The sequence below is a fragment of the Anomaloglossus baeobatrachus genome, chromosome 6 (genome assembly GCF_048569485.1).
Source record: "Anomaloglossus baeobatrachus isolate aAnoBae1 chromosome 6, aAnoBae1.hap1, whole genome shotgun sequence".
Classification (NCBI taxonomy): Eukaryota; Metazoa; Chordata; class Amphibia; order Anura; family Aromobatidae; genus Anomaloglossus; species Anomaloglossus baeobatrachus.
Window position 1 is genome coordinate 554,371,838 of NC_134358.1, and position 18,755 is coordinate 554,390,592.

The 18,755-nt window shown below is 55.1% G+C and overlaps 1 protein-coding gene across 2 annotated transcripts in view; it reads left to right on the forward strand.

Moving 5' to 3' along the window:
- The window catches only part of GLCCI1 (glucocorticoid induced 1), a 142,337-nt gene that overhangs the window by 14,312 nt on the left and 109,270 nt on the right, over positions 1 to 18,755 (forward strand). For both annotated transcript variants that reach the window (XM_075315697.1, XM_075315696.1), the window contains exon 2: positions 2,969 to 3,120. In XM_075315697.1, coding sequence (XP_075171812.1) covers positions 2,969 to 3,120 — 152 coding nt within the window. The remainder of the gene's footprint in view (positions 1 to 2,968; positions 3,121 to 18,755) is intronic.

An 18,755-nucleotide genomic window follows, 5' to 3' on the forward strand; every position in this document is an offset into this window, starting at 1 on the left:
GCACGTCCCGTATCTGGCATAACGTCCGCAGAAACTCTCTCCTCTGTTGTGGAAGCGTTTGCTGACCCGTTTGAGAGGTTAAAAAAAAAATTCAGAATCCCCCCGTTCCCCCCCCCCCCCCCCCCCCTCCCATACACATGCATGGAATCCCCCATACACATCAGATGAAACTGAGCCAAACTGCACCCCACCCCAAAGGGGGTCTCCAGCACCCGGCATGCAGGCAATCGAGGGTTGTAGCCATCTCTTTAAGCACATTTTAGGAGTTCAGCCCCCCCCAGCTCCTCATTATTCTTGCTCTCCGGTTTCTTTGTGGATGTTGTAGTTTTTGGCTTCTCTCTTATCTCGCCTGTGTAGCCGCTCTGTGCGCTGCAGATATGTCCGGCAGTATCCGCACAGTCACCCCGCGCCGCTCTGTGCTGCGTAGACACACATTACCAAGCAGATTTTCACTTTGGATTTTTACTAATTTTCTAACAAAGAAATTATATATTCAATTTTCCGTTTTATGTGATGCACCGGATTATAAGACGCACCTCAAATTTAGAGATTAAAAAAAATTGTGAAAAAAAAATGTAAATATGGGGTCTGTTTTATATTCCGGTGGTGTCTTGCTGGGGAGGTGGGGCGCCAGCGATGAAGTGGGGTCACAGGAGGCAGGGGTGGTGCTGGAGTACGGCAATGCTGCGGGCAGTGCAGGGGGGGCCCGGCCGCTCTGTGCCGCGGCAAAGGGGGGGGGGGCCCGGCCGCTCTGTGCCGTGGCAAAGGGGGGGGGGCCCGGCCGCTCTGTGCCGCGGCAGAGGGGGGGGGCCTGCCGCTCTGTGCCGCGGCAGAGGGGGGGGGGGGGCCTGCCGCTCTATGCCGCGGCAGAGGGGGGGGGCCCTGCCGCTCTGTGCCGCGGCAGAGGGGGGGGGGGCCCTGCCGCTCTGTGCCGCAGCAGAGGGGGGGGGGGGGCCCTGCCGCTCTGTGCCGCGGCAGAGGGGGGGGGGGCCCTGCCGCTCTGTGCAGCGGCAGAGGGGGGGGGGGGGCCCCGGCCGCTCTGTGCCGCGGCAGAGGGGGGGGGGGGGGGGGCCCGGCTGCTCTGTGCCGCGGCAGAGGGGGGGGGGGGGGGGGCCCGGCCGCTCTGTGCCGCGGCAGAGGGGGGGGGGGGCCCCGGCCGCTCTGTGCCGCGGCAGAGGGGGGGGGGGGCCCGGCCGCTCTGTGCCGCGGCAGAGGGGGGGGGGGGGCCCCGGCCGCTCTGTGCCGCGGCAGAGGGGGGGGGGCCCTGCCGCTCTGTGCCGCGGCAGAGGGGGGGGGGGGGGGCCCTGCCGCTCTGTGCCGCGGCAGAGGGGGGGGGGGCCCTGCCTCTCTGTGCCGCGGCAGAGGGGGGGGGCCCCTGCCTCTCTGTGCCGCGGCAGAGGGGGGGCCCTGCCTCTCTGTGCCGCGGCAGAGGGGGGGCCCTGCCTCTCTGTGCCGCGGCAGAGGGGGGGGGGGGCCCTGCCGCTCTGTGCCGCGGCAGAGGGGGGGGGGCCCTGCCGCTCTGTGCCGCGGCAGAGGGGGGGGGGGCCCTGCCGCTCTGTGCCGCGGCAGAGGGGGGGGGGGGCCCTGCCGCTCTGTGCCGCGGCAGAGGGGGGGGGGGGGCCCTGCCGCTCTGTGCCGCGGCAGAGGGGGGGGGGCCCTGCCGCTCTGTGCCGCGGCAGAGGGGGGGGGGCCCTGCCGCTCTGTGCCGCGGCAGAGGGGGGGGGGGCCCTGCCGCTCTGTGCCGCGGCAGAGGGGGGGGGGGGCCCTGCCGCTCTGTGCCGCGGCAGAGGGGGGGGGGGCCCTGCCGCTCTGTGCCGCGGCAGAGGGGGGGGGGGGCCCTGCCGCTCTGTGCCGCGGCAGAGGGGGGGGGGGGGCCCTGCCGCTCTGTGCCGCGGCAGAGGGGGGGGGGGGGGGCCCTGCCGCTCTGTGCCGCGGCAGAGGGGGGGGGGGGCCCTGCCGCTCTGTGCCGCGGCAGAGGGGGGGGGCCCGGCCCGGCCGCTCTGTGCAGAGGGGGGGGGCGGGGGCTGTGCCGCGGCAGAGGGGGGGGGCCCTGCCGCTCTGTGCCGCGGCAGAGGGGGGGGCCCGGCCGCTCTGTGCCGCGGCAGAGGGGGGGGGCCCCGGCCGCTCTGGTGCAGAGGGGGGGGCGGGGGCTGTGCCGCGGCAGGGGGGGGGCGGCCGCTCTGTGCCGCGGCAGGGGGCGGGGAGGCCGGCCGCTCTGTGCCGGGGCGGGGGGGCCGGCCGCTCTGTGCCGCGGCAGGGGGCGGGGGGGCCGGCCGCTCTGTGCCGCGGCAGGGGGCGGGGGGGGCCGGCCGCTCTGTGCCGCGGCAGGGGGCGGGGGGGCCGGCCGCTCTGTGCCGCGGCAGGGGGCGGGGGGGCCGGCCGCTCTGTGCCGCGGCAGGGGGCGGGGGGGCCGGGCCGCTCTGTGCCGCGGTAGGGGGGGAGGGGCCCGGCTGCTCTGTGCAGGGGGGGGCGCTCTGTGCAGGGGGTGGGGGGCCCGGCCGCTCTGCATAGGCGAGGGGGTGGCCCGACCGCTCTGTGCAGGGGTGGGGAGGCCTGACTGCAGGTGGTAAGGCACTGGCCATTCTGAAGATGGCGGTGCGGGCTTCAAAGAAATGGCGGCCAGAGTCTGCACGTGTGCCGATGAGAGCTTGAGCCGAGAGCTCAATCTGCGCACTCTGGGCACATTTGAAGACCTGCCGCCGATATCTTCAGAATGGCCAGTGCCTTACCGCCCGCAACAAGCCCCTGCACAGAACTTCGCTGCCCACCGTGCAGAGCAGTCCCCGCAACACAGCATTGTCCTGCCTCCTGGGACCCTTCACCACAACCCCCTGGTAAGCTAGATTCGGCTTTTAAGACGCGCTCATCGTTTTCCTGCCAGATTTTTGGGAGGAAAAGTATGTCTTATAATCCGAAAAATATGGTATTTACAAAATAACCTGAACCCAATGTTTTGTTTGTTCCACAGCTGAGCGGTCAAATTCCCATCACCACAGAACATCCAACACCATCAGGCGGACTTCCTCCCTGGACACCATAACTGGACCATATCTAAGCGGCCACTGGCCTCGGGACCCTCATGTTCACCACCCCTCATGTATGAATGATAAATCCACCCAGGTAAGGTTTCCAGACTTTCATTCTGTGACTCGCATAAACTCTCCGCAGCCTCTGTCCAGCTCCTCCGAGGGCGCAGGGGAAAAGACTGTTTCTCGGTCTCAGTTAAAGGGATTGTTCACTGCTAGGACAACCCCTTCTCATTCGTCCATGTTTGGTTAAAATATAAAAAGCTTATACTCTCCTCTTGTGCCGGTGCTTGCTCTGCAGTGCTCTTCCAGCGGTGCTGGTGTGCACTCTCCCATGGCTGACGTGACATCAGATGTGTCCCGTGCCCAATCTTCGCCAGCTTCTCTCTCCCCGCCTTCTGACATATGATTAATCAACCAAGTTGGATCTGCAGCTGACACTCGCTACATGTAGATTACTTATATGTCCAGTGTGGGGAGGAAAACAACGGTGACTGGGCGCAGGAGCTTGTGCAAAGTCACAACTTCACGTGAGCCTCGGGAAAGGGAGCGCCGGGAGCGGAGGAGAGCATAATTATTTTTTTTTACTTTATTTTTAATGGGTCCAAACCTGGGGGAATGAGAAGTGGACAACCCCTTAAAGTGAACTTGACAGGTGCAATATGCACTCAGTACCACGAGCAGTTCTGGGTGTATATTGCTGATCCCTGCCTAACCGTCCCTGTATATACTAGCATAGATGAAGAGATCTTTAGAAAAAAGTATTTCTAAAGATCTTTTATCATATGCTAATTAGCTCAGGGACTAGTCCCAAGGGTGTTATATCCTGACTAGTCTGCACTCTTAGCATATTAGCACGCCCACAGGAGCATACTCACATACTGTTCAATGCAGTGTAACCAGCGGTGTCGCGCTGATCTGAATGCCGTTCACCTCCAGTCCTGCGCAGTAGACCGCCATGAAGCTGGGACGCGCACACCCGGCTTCATACTGCGCATGACCAGAAATGCGGGGCATTCAGATCAGCGGTCACAGCGAACATATGTACACTGCATTGTATAGCATGTTAGCAAGCCCACAGAAGTGCTAATATTCTGAGAGTGGGACTAGTCTGGGGATAGAACGCCCTGGTGACTAGTCCTCTCGCTCATTAGCATATCATAAAAGATCTTTAGAAATACTTTTTCTAAACATCCCTTTGTCCCTGTATACACTAGCATAGATAATTAGTCAAGGATTAGCAATATGCACCCAGAACTGCTCGTGGTACTAAGGAATAAAGTTTGGAACTCCATTCTAAGTCTGAACTGGGTGCAAAAACCTAAAAAACATCACTATGGGGAGATAAGGTATGCACACCAGTGACTATGCAAAGGGAATACATGTAATAGCAGAAACTGCTGTGTGAATACTGACATGAAAAATTCAATAGCTATATGTAAGAGTGAAAAATGGAATCTGCATTACTGCCATGAACATATGAATGAAGAGAAATTTAGCTACTGAATTGATCAATGCAATAGAGCCCCAACACTACGCCAAAGTATTTCTCTACGTTGGGGTCCCTAGCTTGTGTGTGTCCTCTCATGCAGTTAAAAAACTTACCGTGTATGGGAAGCTGAGACCCAGGCTATATGTACAGTGCCTACAAGTAGTATTCAACCCCCTGCAGACTTAGCAGGTTTGATAAGATGCAAATAAGTTAGAGGCTGCAAACTTCAAACAAGAGCAGGATTTATTAACAGATGCATAAATCTTACAAACCAACAAGTTATGTTGCTCAGTTAAATTTTAATAAATTTTCAACATAAGTGTGGGTCAATTATTATTCAACCCCTAGGTTTAATATTTTGTGGAATAACCCTTGTTTGCAATTACAGCTAATAATCGTCTTTTATAAGACCTGATCAGGCCGGCACAGGTCTCTGGAGTTATCTTGGCCCACTCCTCCATGCAGATCTTCTCCAAGTTATCTAGGTTCTTTGGGTGTCTCATGTGGACTTTAATCTTGAGCTCCTTCCACAAGTTTTCAATTGGGTTAAGGTCAGGAGACTGACTAGGCCACTGCAACACCTTGATTTTTTCCCTCTTGAACCAGGCCTTGGTTTTCTTGGCTGTGTGCTTTGGGTCGTTGTCTTGTTGGAAGATGAAATGACGACCCATCTTAAGATCCTTGATGAAGGAGCGGAGGTTCTTGGCCAAAATCTCCAGGTAGGCCGTGCTATCCATCTTCCCATGGATGCGGACCAGATGGCCAGGCCCCTTGGCTGAGAAACAGCCCCACAGCATGATGCTGCCACCACCATGCTTGACTATAGGGATGGTATTCTTGGGGTCGTATGCAGTGCCATCCAGTCTCCAAACGTCACGTGTGTGGTTGGCACCAAAGATCTCGATCTTGGTCTCATCAGACCAGAGAACCTTGAACCAGTCTGTCTCAGAGTCCTCCAAGTGATCATGAGCAAACTGCAGACGAGCCTTGACATGACTCTTTGAAAGTAAAGGCACCTTACGGGGTCGTCTGGAACGGAAACCATTGCGGTGGAGTACGTTACTTATGGTATTGACTGAAACCAATGTCTCCACTGCCATGAGATCTTCCCGGAGCTCCTTCCTTGTTGTCCTTGGGTTAGCCTTGACTCTTCGGACAAGCCTGGCCTCGGCACGGGTGGAAACCTTCAAAGGCTGTCCAGGCCGTGGAAGGCTAACAGTAGTTCCATAAGCCTTCCACTTCCGGATGATGCTCCCAACAGTGGAGACAGGTAGGCCCAACTCCTTGGAAAGGGTTTTGTACCTCTTGCCAGCCTTGTGACCCTCCACGATCTTGTCTCTGATGGCCTTGCAATGCTCCTTTGTCTTTCCCATGTTGACCATGTATGAGTGCTGTTCACAAGTTTGGGGAGGGTCTTAATTAGTCAGAAAAGGCTGGAAAAAGAGATGATTAATCCAAACATGTGAAGCTCATTGTTCTTTGTGCCTGAAATACTTTTTAATACTTTAGGGGAACCAAACAGAATTCTGGTGGTTTGAGGGGTTGAATAATAAATGACCCTCTCAATAAACTTTTCACCATTTAAAAAAAAAAAAAAAAATAAAAAAAAAAGAAATAACATTTCACACTTTTTTGCTGCATTTCACACTTCCAGGCTGATCTACAGTCCAAATGTCACAATGCCAAGTTATTCCGAATGTGTAAACCTTCTAAATCTGCAGGGGGTTGAATACTACTTTTATGCACTGTAGGTATCGTGTGGATTGGCAATAGGTGTGTATGGGGAGGGTTCACAAACGAAAAACTACTAACAAATAAGGAATAACGTTTGGAACTCCATTCTATGTCTGAACTGGGTGCAAAAACCTAAAAAAAAAAAAAAATCGTTTGTGAACCCACCCCACTCACACCTATTGCCAGTCCACATTATACGCATATATAGCCTGGGTCTCAGCTTCCCATACACGGTAAGTTTTTTTAACTGCATGAGAGGACACACACAAGCTAGGGACCCCAACGTAGAGAAATACTTTGGCGTAGTGTTGGGGCTCTGTTGCATTGATCAATTCAGTAGCTAAATTTCTCTTCATTCATATGTTCATGGCAGTAATGCAGGTTCCATTTTTCACATTTTCACTCTTACATATAGCTATTGAATTTTTCATGTCAGTATTCACACAGCAGTTTCTGCTATTACATGTATTCCCCTTACATAGTCACTGGTGTGCATACCTTATCTCCATATACTGCTCGTGGTACTGGCTGCATATTGCACCTGACAGGTTCACTATAACATCTGATGGACAAGATTACAGCTTTCTTGTTGACATCTATGAAGCCAGAAACAGGGAGCCACGTGAGAGTAATGCGGGCGTCACACGGTACGATCTATCCTGCGATTGCACGAGCGATCGCACCCGCCCCCGTCGTTTGTGCGTCACGGGCAAATCGCTGCCCGTGTCGCACAGTCGTTTAAACCCCGTCACATGTACTTGCCTCCTGTGCGACGTCGCTGTGGGCGGCGAACATCCACTTCCTGAAGTGACGTCACACAGCCGCCGGCCAATAGAAGCGGAGTGGCGGAGATGAGCAGGACGTAAACATCCCACCCACCTTCTTCCTTCCGCATAGCCGGCGGGTGCCGCGGGACGCAGGTAAGCTGCTGTTCATCGTTCCCAGGGTGTCACACTGAGCGATGTGTGATACTCCGGGTACGATGAACAACCGGCGCAAAGAAAAATAAACTATTTTTTAAAAAATAAACGACGTGTAAACGACTCACGATTTGTCACGGATTTGCGATCGCTCGTAGGTGTCACACGGGGCGACGTCGCCAACGAAGCCGGATGTGCGTCACGAAAACCATGACCCCGACGATCTAATGCATGACGGATCGCCTCGTGTGACGCCCGCATTAGGCTGTGTACAAGCTGCGTTTTTTTTTCCAGATTCCGTGCAGTTTATTGTACAAATTGTTGTCCAAATCTGCATGTCTATCCTTATCCCCAACAAAGTCAATGAATTCTGTAGTGCCGGTCTCCCTTGCAGTTTTGGGTGTAGAAAGAAAAAAAAAATCTGCAGCATGCCAATTGTGTGCATTTTTTTTTCTTCTCCCCCCCCCCCCCCCCAGTAGTTCCCAAAAAAACCGCATGTCACAAAAACACACCAAAAAGCATGTTTTATGGTGCGAGTTTTTTTGTTTTTTTGTTTTTTTTATTGTGCAGAGAATTTCTGCACCAAAAACTCAGCGTGCGCACAAAACCCCCAGTATTCCCAGCTACACTGCTCAGTACTGCTGCACGATGTTTCCCCTGCTGCCCCTGCACCGATGATACATAGACAGGTGCGCAGGAACTATGGGGAGAAAAAAGGGAGTTGTCACAACTTCGAGGGCTTGTGTTTTGCAAATGGATCTTTCTTTGTCGCTCTATTGGGAGACCCAGACCATTGGGTTGTATAGGCTATGCCTCCGGAGGCCGCACAAAGTACTACACTTAAAAGTGTTAAGCCCCTCCCCTTCTGCCTATACACCCCCCGTGCTCCCACGGGCTCCTCAGTTTTTTGCTTTGTGCGAAGGAGGCAGACATGCACGCACAGCTCCACAGATTGGTCAGCAGCAGCTGCTGACCATGGCGGATGGAAGAAAAGTGGGCCCATATAGGGCCCCCAGCATGCTCCCTTCTCACCCCACTCTTGTCGGCGGTGTTGTTAAGGTTGAGGTATCCATTGCGGGTACGGAGGCTGGAGCCCACATGCTGCTTTCCTTCCCCATCCCCCTCAGGGCTCTGGTGGAAGTGGGATCCTATCGGTCTCCAGGCACTGAGACCGTGCTTCATCCACAACTCCTGTGGAGACTGCTGGATAGGAGCCGGGTACCGTTCAGGGACATGGCCCTGCTACGTGAAGGTACTCTGTATCCCTGTGGGGACTGCGCACGGCAACACCTCAGCTTTGCTGGGTGTGCTAGTGCACCGGGCCGCGGCGCTGACCGGGTTAAATGTGCCATTACACACTCAGCGTCGCTGAGTGTGTTTATATGTAGGGGCTACCGCGCTAACCGCCGCTGCCATGGGAAACTGCGGCGCGGCTGGGACTTGTAGGCTGGGACTTGTAGTTCGCCGGGGACTTCGGCGTGTGCCGCGCTTTTACGGCGGCCACGCTTATACTCGAGTCCCCGGCTTGCTTGCGGCCTAGTTTTCCCTTTCTCCCGCCCTCAGCCCTGACAGGCAGGGGGAAGGGCGGGACGCTGCACGGAACGAGCAGCACTGAGGGCTGGAGTATGATTTGCATACTCCACCCCCCCTCACTGTGCACAGTGCGGGCACCAGTTCCCGCACTTTCTCGGCCACGCCCACGGCTCCCTCCTCTCGTCAGGACGCCGCAGCCATTCCTGTCAGCTCCTCCGACGCTGCAGAGAGGGATTAACCCTGGGAGACCCAGACACGGTCTCTGGTGGCCTCACAACCGTTTTAAAGCGGGTGGTAAGCAGCACCTGTTGGTGCTAGCCCCATGGTGCTGTAGTGTATTGATACATTATTTGTGTATAGTATATACTCTACACTGTTTGAGCACAGTTCATTCTGGCTATATATCCTATTGTGTTACACAGGGAAAACAATAGCATGGCGCCCACAAAAGGCAGGGGTGCCAAAACACAGGCTTATTATGCTGCCTGCGCCGCATGTATGACCCCACTACCGGCAGGTTCCACTGACCCTCATTGTGTGCACTGTTCGGCCCCTGTGGCACTTATTCAGCCAGAGCCTCTGCTAAGAGGGGCCCAGGGGGAGACACCTGTTGACACTGTCCAGGTGACGGGGACTGAGTTTGCAAAACTCTCTGAGACTATGGCTAAGATACTAGAAGCCTTGCAGTCCAGGCCGGTATCTCAGCAAAGGGACTCTGTTGAATCATTGTCCCCTGACCCCCCTCAGTTGGTTCAACAATGTCCTCCCGGGGTATCTCATACATCCCAGGCTGAGGGTTATGACTTAGACCCCAGCCCCAGACCGAATAAGAATTTCCCTCGACATCATATTGTTCAGGGTCTCAGCGGGGGGAATCTCTGGTTGATGATGCGGAGACAGCTGATCAGGATTCTGATCCTGAGGGCGCTCTCAATCTTAATACTCCAGACGGGGACGCCATACTGAACGTTCTTATTGCGTCCATCAATCAAATGCTGGATATCTCTCCCTCAGCTCCTCCGGCGGAGGAGTCAGTGTCTCAGCAGGAGAAATTCCGTTTCAGGTTCCCCAAGCGTACACCGAGTATGTTTCTAGACCACTCTGATTTCAGAGAGGCAGTCCAGAATCACCATGCTTGTCCAGATAAGAGTTTTTCTAAGCGCCTTAAGGATACACGTTATCCTTTTCCCCCTGACGTGGTTAAAGGTTGGACTCAGTGTCCCAAAGTGGATCCTCCAATCTCCAGACTGGCGGCTAGATCCATACTTGCAGTGGAAGATGGGGCCTCGCTCAAAGATGCCACTGACAGGCAGATGGAGCTCTGGTTGAAATCCATCTATGAAGCTATCGGAGCTTCTTTTGCCCCAGCATTCGCAGCCGTATGGGCGCTACAAGCTATCTCAGCAGGTCAGGCGCAAATTGAAGCGGCCGCGCCACAAGTGGCATCCATTACCACCCAGACCTCGGCAATTGCGTCTTACGCTATTAATGCTGTCCTGGACTCTGCGAGCCGTACGGCGGTTGCGGCCGCCAATTCGGTGGTACTCCGCAGGGCCTTGTGGCTACGGGAATGGAAGGCAGATTCTGCTTCCAAAAAGCGCTTAACCAGTTTGCCAATTTCTGGCGACAGGCTGTTTGGCGAGCGTCTGGATGAAATCATCAAACAATCCAAGGGAAAGGATACATCCTTACCCCAGCCCAAACAGGACATACCCCAACAGAGGAGAGGGCAGTCGAGGTTTCAATCCTTTCGGGGCGCGGGCAGGTCCCAATTCTCCTCGTCCAAAGGGTCTCAGAAGGAACAAAGGAACTCTGATGCATGGCGGTCTAAGTCACGTCCTAAAAAGACCACCGGAGGCGCCGCTAACAAAGCGGCTTCCTCATGACTTTCGACCTCCTCTAGTAGCATCCTCGGTCGGTGGCAGGCTCTCCCGCTTTTGCGAAACCTGGCTGCCACAAATAAAAGACCGCTGGGTGAGAGACATTCTGTCTCACGGTTACAAGATAGAGTTCACCTCTCGTCCCCCGACTCGATTCTTCAGGTCATCCCCGCCTCCCGAGCGAGCCGAGGCTCTTCTGCAGGCGCTGGGCACTCTGAAGGCGGAAGGAGTGGTGGTCCCTGTTCCTCTTCAGCAACAGAGCCACGGTTTTTACTCCAACTTGTTTGTGGTCCCAAAGAAGGACGGGTCTTTCCGCCCGGTCCTGGACCTGAAACTGCTCAACAAACACGTAAAAACCCGACGGTTCAGGATGGAATCCCTCCGCTCCGTCATCGCCTCAATGTCCCAAGGAGATTTCCTTGCATCGATCGATATCAAAGATGCTTATCTCCACGTACCGATTGCTCCAGAGCACCAGCGCTTCTTGCGCTTCGCCATAGGAAACGAACACCTGCAATTTGTGGCACTGCCGTTCGGCCTGTCAACAGCCCCACGGGTTTTTACCAAGGTGATGGCTACTGTAGTAGCGCTCCTACACTCGCAGGGTCACTCGGTGATTCCGTATTTGGACGATCTGCTGATCAAGGCACCCTCTCAAGAGGCATGCCAACGCAGCCTCGACGCTACCCTGGAGACTCTCCAGGGTTTCGGGTGGATCATCAATTTTCCAAAGTCAAATCTGACACCGGCCCAATCGCTGACATATCTTGGCATGGAGTTTCATACCCTCTCAGCGATAGTGAAGCTTCCGCTGATCAAGCAGCAGTCACTACAGAAAGGGGTACAATCTCTCCTTCAAGGCCAGTCACACCCCTTGAGGCGCCTCATGCACTTCCTGGGGAAGATGGTGGCAGCAATGGAGGCAGTCCCTTTCGCGCAGTTTCACCTGCGTCCCCTTCAATGGGACATCTTACGCAAATGGGACAGGAAGCCGACGTCCCTCGACAGGACCGTCTACCTCTCTCAGGCGACCAAAGCTTCCCTTCGGTGGTGGCTCCTTCCCACTTCATTATCGAAGGGGAAATCCTTCCTACCCCCATCCTGGGAAGTAGTCACGACGGACGCGAGTCTGTCAGGGTAGGGAGCGTTTTTTCTCCACCACAGGGCTCAGGGTACGTGGACCCAGCAAGAGTCCTCGCTTCAGATCAATGTTCTGGAAATACGGGCAGTGTATCTTGCCCTGAAAGCGTTCCAGCAGTGGTTGAAGGGCAAGCAGATCCGAATTCAGTCGGACAACTCCACAGCGGTGGCATACATCAACCACCAAGGCGGCACACGCAGCCGGCAAGCCTTCCAGGAAGTCCGGCGGATTTTGATGTGGGTGGAAGCCACGGCCTCCACCATATCCGCAGTTCACATCCCAGGCGTGGAAAACTGGGAAGCAGATTATCTCAGTCGCCAGGGCATGGACGCAGGGGAATGGTCCCTTCACCCGGACGTGTTTCAGGAGATCTGTTGCCGCTGGGGGGTGCCGGACGTCGACCTCATGGCGTCCCGGCACAACAACAAGGTACCAATGTTCATGGCACGGTCTCAAGATCCCAGAGCTCTGGCGGCAGACGCCTTAGTTCAGGATTGGTCGCAGTTTCAGCTCCCTTATGCGTTTCCTACGCTGGCACTGTTGCCCAGAGTGTTACGCAAGATCAGGGCCGAATGCCGCAGCGTCATCCTCGTCGCTCCAGACTGGCCGAGGCGGTCGTGGTACCCGGATCTGTGGCATCTCACGGTCGGCCAACCGTGGGCACTACCAGACCGACCAGACTTGCTATCTCAAGGGCCGTTTTTCCATCTGAATTCTGCGGCCCTCAACCTGACTGTGTGGCCATTGAGTCCTGGATCCTAGCGTCTTCAGGATTATCTCAAGACGTCATTGCCACTATGAGACAAGCTAGGAAACCAACGTCCGCTAAAATCTACCACAGGACGTGGAAAATTTTCCTGTCGTGGTGTTCTGCTCAGGGTATTTCTCCCTGGCCTTTTGCCTTGCCCGCTTTTCTGTCCTTCCTTCAATCTGGACTGGAAAAGGGTTTGTCGCTCGGCTCTCTTAAGGGACAAGTCTCAGCGCTCTCTGTGTTTTTCCAGAAGCGCCTAGCCAGACTTCCACAGGTACGCACGTTCCTGCAGGGGGTTTGTCACATCGTCCCTCCTTACAAGCGGCCGTTAGAATCCTGGGATCTGAACAGGGTGCTGATGGCTCTTCAGAAACCACCATTCGAGCCAATGAGGGATATTCCTCTCTCACGCCTTTCGCAGAAAGTGGTTTTTCTAGTAGCAGTCACTTCACTTCGGAGAGTGTCTGAGCTAGCAGCGCTTTCATGCAAAACCCCTTTCCTGGTGTTTCACCAGGACAAGGTGGTTCTACGTCCGGTTCCGGAATTTCTCCCTAAGGTGGTATCCCCCTTGCATCTCAATCAGGATATCTCCTTACCTTCTTTTTGTCCTCATCCAGTTCACCAATGTGAAAAGGATTTGCACTTGTTAGATCTGGTGAGAGCACTCAGACTCTACATTTCTCGTACGGCGCCCCTGCGCCGCTCGGATGCACTCTTTGTCCTTGTCGCTGGCCAGCGTAAAGGGTCACAGGCTTCCAAATCAACCCTGGCTCGGTGGATCAAGGAGCCAATTATCGAAGCTTACCGTTCGGCTGGGCTTCCGGTTCCCTCAGGGCTGAAGGCCCATTCTACCAGAGCCGTGGGCGCGTCCTGGGCTTTGAGGCACCAGGCTACGGCTCAGCAGGTGTGTCAGGCGGCTACCTGGTCGAGTCTGCACACTTTCACGAAGCACTATCAGGTGCATACCTATGCTTCGGCGGATGCCAGCCTAGGTAGACGAGTCCTTCAGGCGGCGGTTGCCCACCTGTAGGAAGAGGCCGTTTTACGGCTCTCTTACGAGGTATTATTTCTTCGGCGCTCCATTGGGAGACCCAGACGATTGGGTGTATAGCACTGCCTCCGGAGGCCACACAAAGCAATTACACTAAAAAGTGTAAGGCCCCTCCCCTTCTGGCTATACACCCCCAGTGGGATCACTGGCTCACCAGTTTTCTGCTTTGTGCGAAGGAGGTCAGACATCCATGCATAAGCTCCACTGTTCAGTCAGCAGTAGCTGCTGACTATATCGGATGGAAGAAAAGAGGGCCCATACTAGGGCCCCCAGCATGCTCCCTTCTCACCCCACTTGCGGTTTGTAAGGTTGAGGTACCTATTGCTGGTACGGAGGCTGGAGCCCACATGCTGTTTTCCTTCCCCATCCCCCTGAGGGGCTCTGAGGAAGTGGGATCTTTCCGGCCACCAAGCCCTGAGGCCGGGCTCCATCCACAGACCCATAGAACCTGCTGGATGTGGAGCGGGAGTGCCGTTCAGGGACAAGGCCCTGCAACTTTCAGGTACTCTGTGTCCCCGTATGGCAGGCCACGCACACTCCAGGCTTGCTGGGTGTGCTAGTGCGCCGGGGACTGTAGCGCTGTGCGCTGGGCTTATAGTCCCTGCAGATTACTGGGGGACTTTACGTGTGGGGACCGCCGCGCCGACCGCCCCTGGAGCGGCGGCGCAGCTGCGACTTGTAGTGCGCCGGGGACGCGCCGACCGCGCTTTTACGGCGGCGGCGCTTCTAACTTTAGTCCCCGGCTTTTGCGGCCTAGCGCCGCTTCGTTCCCGCCCCCACCCTGTCACTCAGGGACAGGGAGAGACGCTGTTCTATAGCAGCGCCGAGGGCTGGAGCCTTATTTGCATTCTCCAGCCCCCTTTACTAGACACAGTGGGCGCCGGGTTCCCGCTCTTGTCTCGGGCACGCCCTCGGCCCGCCCCTCTCCTCTGGACGCTGGCAGCCATTCCGGCACGCAGAGCGGGAAAACGGAGACACTGAGCTACCAGCACAGGATTCCGGCGCCACACACCCGCTTTTGTGCGGGCGGTAAGCGGCAACTAAAGTGCTGACCCACTAATGCCGAAGTGTCCTGTTGTACTTTTGTACGGTCGCTATTCAGGATGCAGACCTAGAAACAGCAGCAAAAGATCAGGGGTGCTAAAGCACAGACTCTATATGCTGCTTGTCTTGCATGTGCTGCGGTGTCATGTGTCCTTTATGCTTGTATGCTTTACATTGCACTGTAAGGGCTATTCTTGGCTGTCTACCCGCCTAGATGGCTAGACAGCGGCAGCAAACAGCAATGGTGCTTAGGGTACCTTCACACTTAGCGATGCAGCAGCGATCCGACCAGCGATCTGACCTGGTCAGGATCGCTGCTGCATCGCTACATGGTCGCTGGTGAGCTGTCAAACAGGCAGATCTCACCAGCGACCAGTGAACAGCCCCCAGCCAGCAGCGACGTGCAAGCGATGCTGCGCTTGCACGGAGCTGCCGTCTGGAAGCTGCGGAGACTGGTAACTAAGGTAAACATCGGGTATGGTTACCCGATGTTTACATTAGTTACCAGCGCACAGCTGTGTGTGCAGGGAGCAGGGAGCCGCGCACACTGAGCGCTGGCTCCTTGCTCTCCTACCATAGCTACAGTACACATCGGGTTAATTAACCCGATGTGTAATGCAGCTACATGTGCAGAGAGCAGGGAGCCGCGCACACTGCTTAGCGCTGGCTCCTTGCTCTCCTAGCTGCTGTACACATCGGGTTAATTAACCCGATGTGTACAGCAGCTACATGTGCAGAGAGCCGGAGCCGGCAGCACAGGCAGCGTGAGAGCTGCAGATGCTGGTAACTAAGGTAAATATCGGGTAACCACCTTGGTTACCCGATGTTTATCTTGGATACAGCTTACCTCAGCTGTCAGACGCCGGCTCCTGCTCCCTGCTCGCTTCATTTGTCGCTCTCTCGCTGTCACACACAGCGATCTGTGTGTCACAGCAGGAGAGCGGCTTTGAAGAAAACGAACCAGGGCTGTGTGTAACGAGCAGCGATCTCGCAGCAGGGGCCAGATCGCTGCTCAGTGTCACACACAGCGAGATCGCTAATGAGGTCACTGCTGCGTCACAAAAAGCGTGACTCAGCAGCGATCTCGGCAGCGAGCTCGCTGTGTGTGAAGCACCCCTAAGGCACAAGCTTTCAATGCTGCTTGGATTGCATGTACTGCAGTTTATTTTCATGCTTGTACATTCACTGCATGTCGCTATTCTTGGCTAATGCTCCTTGATGACTAGACAACAGCAGCAGAAAAGCAAGGGTGCTAAGGCACAAGCTTTCAATGCTGCTTGGATTGCATGTGCTGCAGTGGTTATTTTCATGCTTGTATGCTATACATTCACTGTATGTCGCTTTTCCTGGCTAATGCTCCTGAATAACTAGACAACGGCAGCAGAAAAGCAAAGGTGCCAAGGCACAGGCTTTCTATGCTCCTTGTACTGCATGTGCTGAAGTGTTTATTGTACTTCATGCTTGTATGCTATACATTGCACTGTACGGTCGCTATTCTTGGCTAATGCTCCTAGATGGCTAGACAGCAACAGCAAAAAAAAAAAAAAAAAAAAAAGCATGGGTGCCAAGGCACAGGCTTTCTATGCTGCTTGTACTGCATGCGACTGTTCCAGGACCCCCAGTGTGTGCAATTACTCAACGGGGTCTCTGCTACAGGTGGCCAAAAGAACCACCTGTGATCCCTGTCCAGGGACAGGGACGGAGTTGCAGTTTCCGCTGATATATTGTCTGTGGCTATGACTAACATCTTACAGACTTTGCAGTCCAGACAGACCTTGGGCAATGTTGATTCAATGCCCCTGGCCACCCTGATTTCGAAACAAATCATGGCTCCAGGAGGGTCCCATGCATCCCAGGGTGCAGGCTCTGACACGGACGACAGTCCCAGACGGCCTAAGCGAGCTCCCTAAGAACGGCCCTCGACTTCATCACAGTACTCTCTGTATGACGAGGCAGACGTAGCTGTTCAGGACTCCGATCCTGAGACCGCTCTCAATCCGGATACACCGGATGGTGACGCTATAGTGAATAATCTTATAGCGTCCATCAATGGAAGGTTGGGTATTTCTCCCTCAACTCCTCCAGTGGAGGGGTCAGCTTCACAGCAGAAGAAATCCCTATTTCGGTATCTCAAGCGTATATTGAGTACTTTTCTGGTCACTCTGACTCCAGAGAAGCAGTCCAGGAACACCACGCTTATCCCGATAAGCGTTTCTCCAACCGTATTGAAGATACGCGTTGTCTCTTCCCCCCTGACGTGCTCAGGCGCTCCAAGGGTGGATCCCCCAATCTCCAGGCTTGCGGCTAGATCTATAGTTGCAGTGGAAGATGGAACTTCACTTAAAGATGCCATTGACAGACAGATAGCCCTATCGGCGGGTCGGTTGCCCCGGCATTCGCAGCCATAGACGCACTCCAAGCTATTTCAGCTAGTCTTGCGCAGAGGGACGCGGTCACATGTACATCTTGGCCGCAGTAGCGTCCTTCACCTCGCAATGTCGGCATTGCGACTCAAGCTGTTTATGCTGTCCTGGACTCTACGAGCCGTACGTCAGTGGCGTCCGCCAACTCCGTGTTGTTACGCTCCTAGTGTTAAGGGATTGGAGCAGAGGCTGCTTCCACAAAAGTGCTTAACCAGATTGCCTTTATCTGGTGACAGACTGTTTCGTGAGCGGTTGGATTAAATCATTCAACTGTCCAAGGGTACGGAGTCTTCCTTACCCCAGCTATCAAACAAGACCCATCAGGAGAAGGGACAGTCGAGGTTTCGGTCCTTCCCAGGCTCGGGCACGTCCCAATTGCCCTCGTCCAACAGGACTCAAAAGGCTCAGAGGGGCGCAGGTTCCTGGCGGGCTCAATCACGCCCGGAGAAGGCAGCCGGAGGAACCGCTACCAAGGCGGTTTCCTCATGACTTTCAGCCCTCTCTCTCTCCGCGTCCGCGGTCGGTGGCAGACTCCCCCGCTTTAGCGACATTTAACTGCCACAGGTCAATGGCCGGTGGGTGAGAGACAGTTTGTCGCAAAAACTTCCTCACCGGCCGAGCCGAGGCTCTTCTGCAGGCAGTAGGAGTCGTAATCCCGGTTCCTCCTCAGGAACAAGAGACACTTTTTACTCCGATCTGGTCGGGGTGACAAAATAGGACGACTCCTTCCGTTCCGTTCTGGACCTTAAACTGCTCAACAAGCACGTGAAAACCAGGCGGTTCCGGATGGAATCCCTCCGCTCCGTCATTGCCTCAATGTCTCAAGGAGATTTCCTAGCATCAATAGACATCAGGATGCTTATCTCCACGTGCCGATTGCTCCAGAGCACCGGCGTTTGCTACGATTCGTTATTGAAGACGAGCATCTTCGGTTCGTAGCCCTACCCTTCGGTCTGGCGACAGCCCCACGGGTTTTCACCAAGTTCATGGCAGCAGTGGGACCACTCCCGCACTCTCAGGGTCACCCTGTGATCCCTTACTTAGACCATCTACTTGTCAAGGCACTCTTTTAAGAGGCATGCCAACACAGCCTGAACATGGCGCTGGAGACTTCCCAGAGTTTCGGGTGGGTCCTCAACTTTTCAAAGTTAAACCCAATCGCTGGCATATCTTAGCTTCGGGTTTCACACTCTCTCAGCGATGGTGAAGCTTCCACTGGACAAACAGCGGTCACTACAGACGGGGGTGCAGTCTCTCCTTCAAGGAGACACCTCATCCAGAGGCAGTCCCTTTCACGCAGTTTCATCTGCGTCCACTTCAATAGAACATTCTTCGCTAATGGGAGGGGAAGTCGATGTCCCTACACAGGAACGTCCCCCTTTCTCAGACGATCAAGGACTCTCTTCAGAGGGGTCCACTCTTCAGATCAATTGTCTGGAGCTCTGGGCAGTGCATATGGCCCTGCAAGACTTCCTGCAGTGGCTGGAAGGCAAACAGATCCGAATTCAGTCGGACAATCCACAGCGGTGGCATACATCAACCACCAAGGCGGACTACGCAGTCGGCGAGCCTCCCAGGAAGTCCGCCGGATTCTGCTAGGGGTGGAAGACAGAGCATACACCATATCCGCAGTCACATCCCGGGCGTAAAAAACTGGGAAGCAGACTTCCTCAGTCACCAGGGCGTGGACGCAGGAGAATGGTCTCTGCACCCGGACGGGTTTCACGAATCGGCACAACAGCAAGGTCCCGGTTTTCATG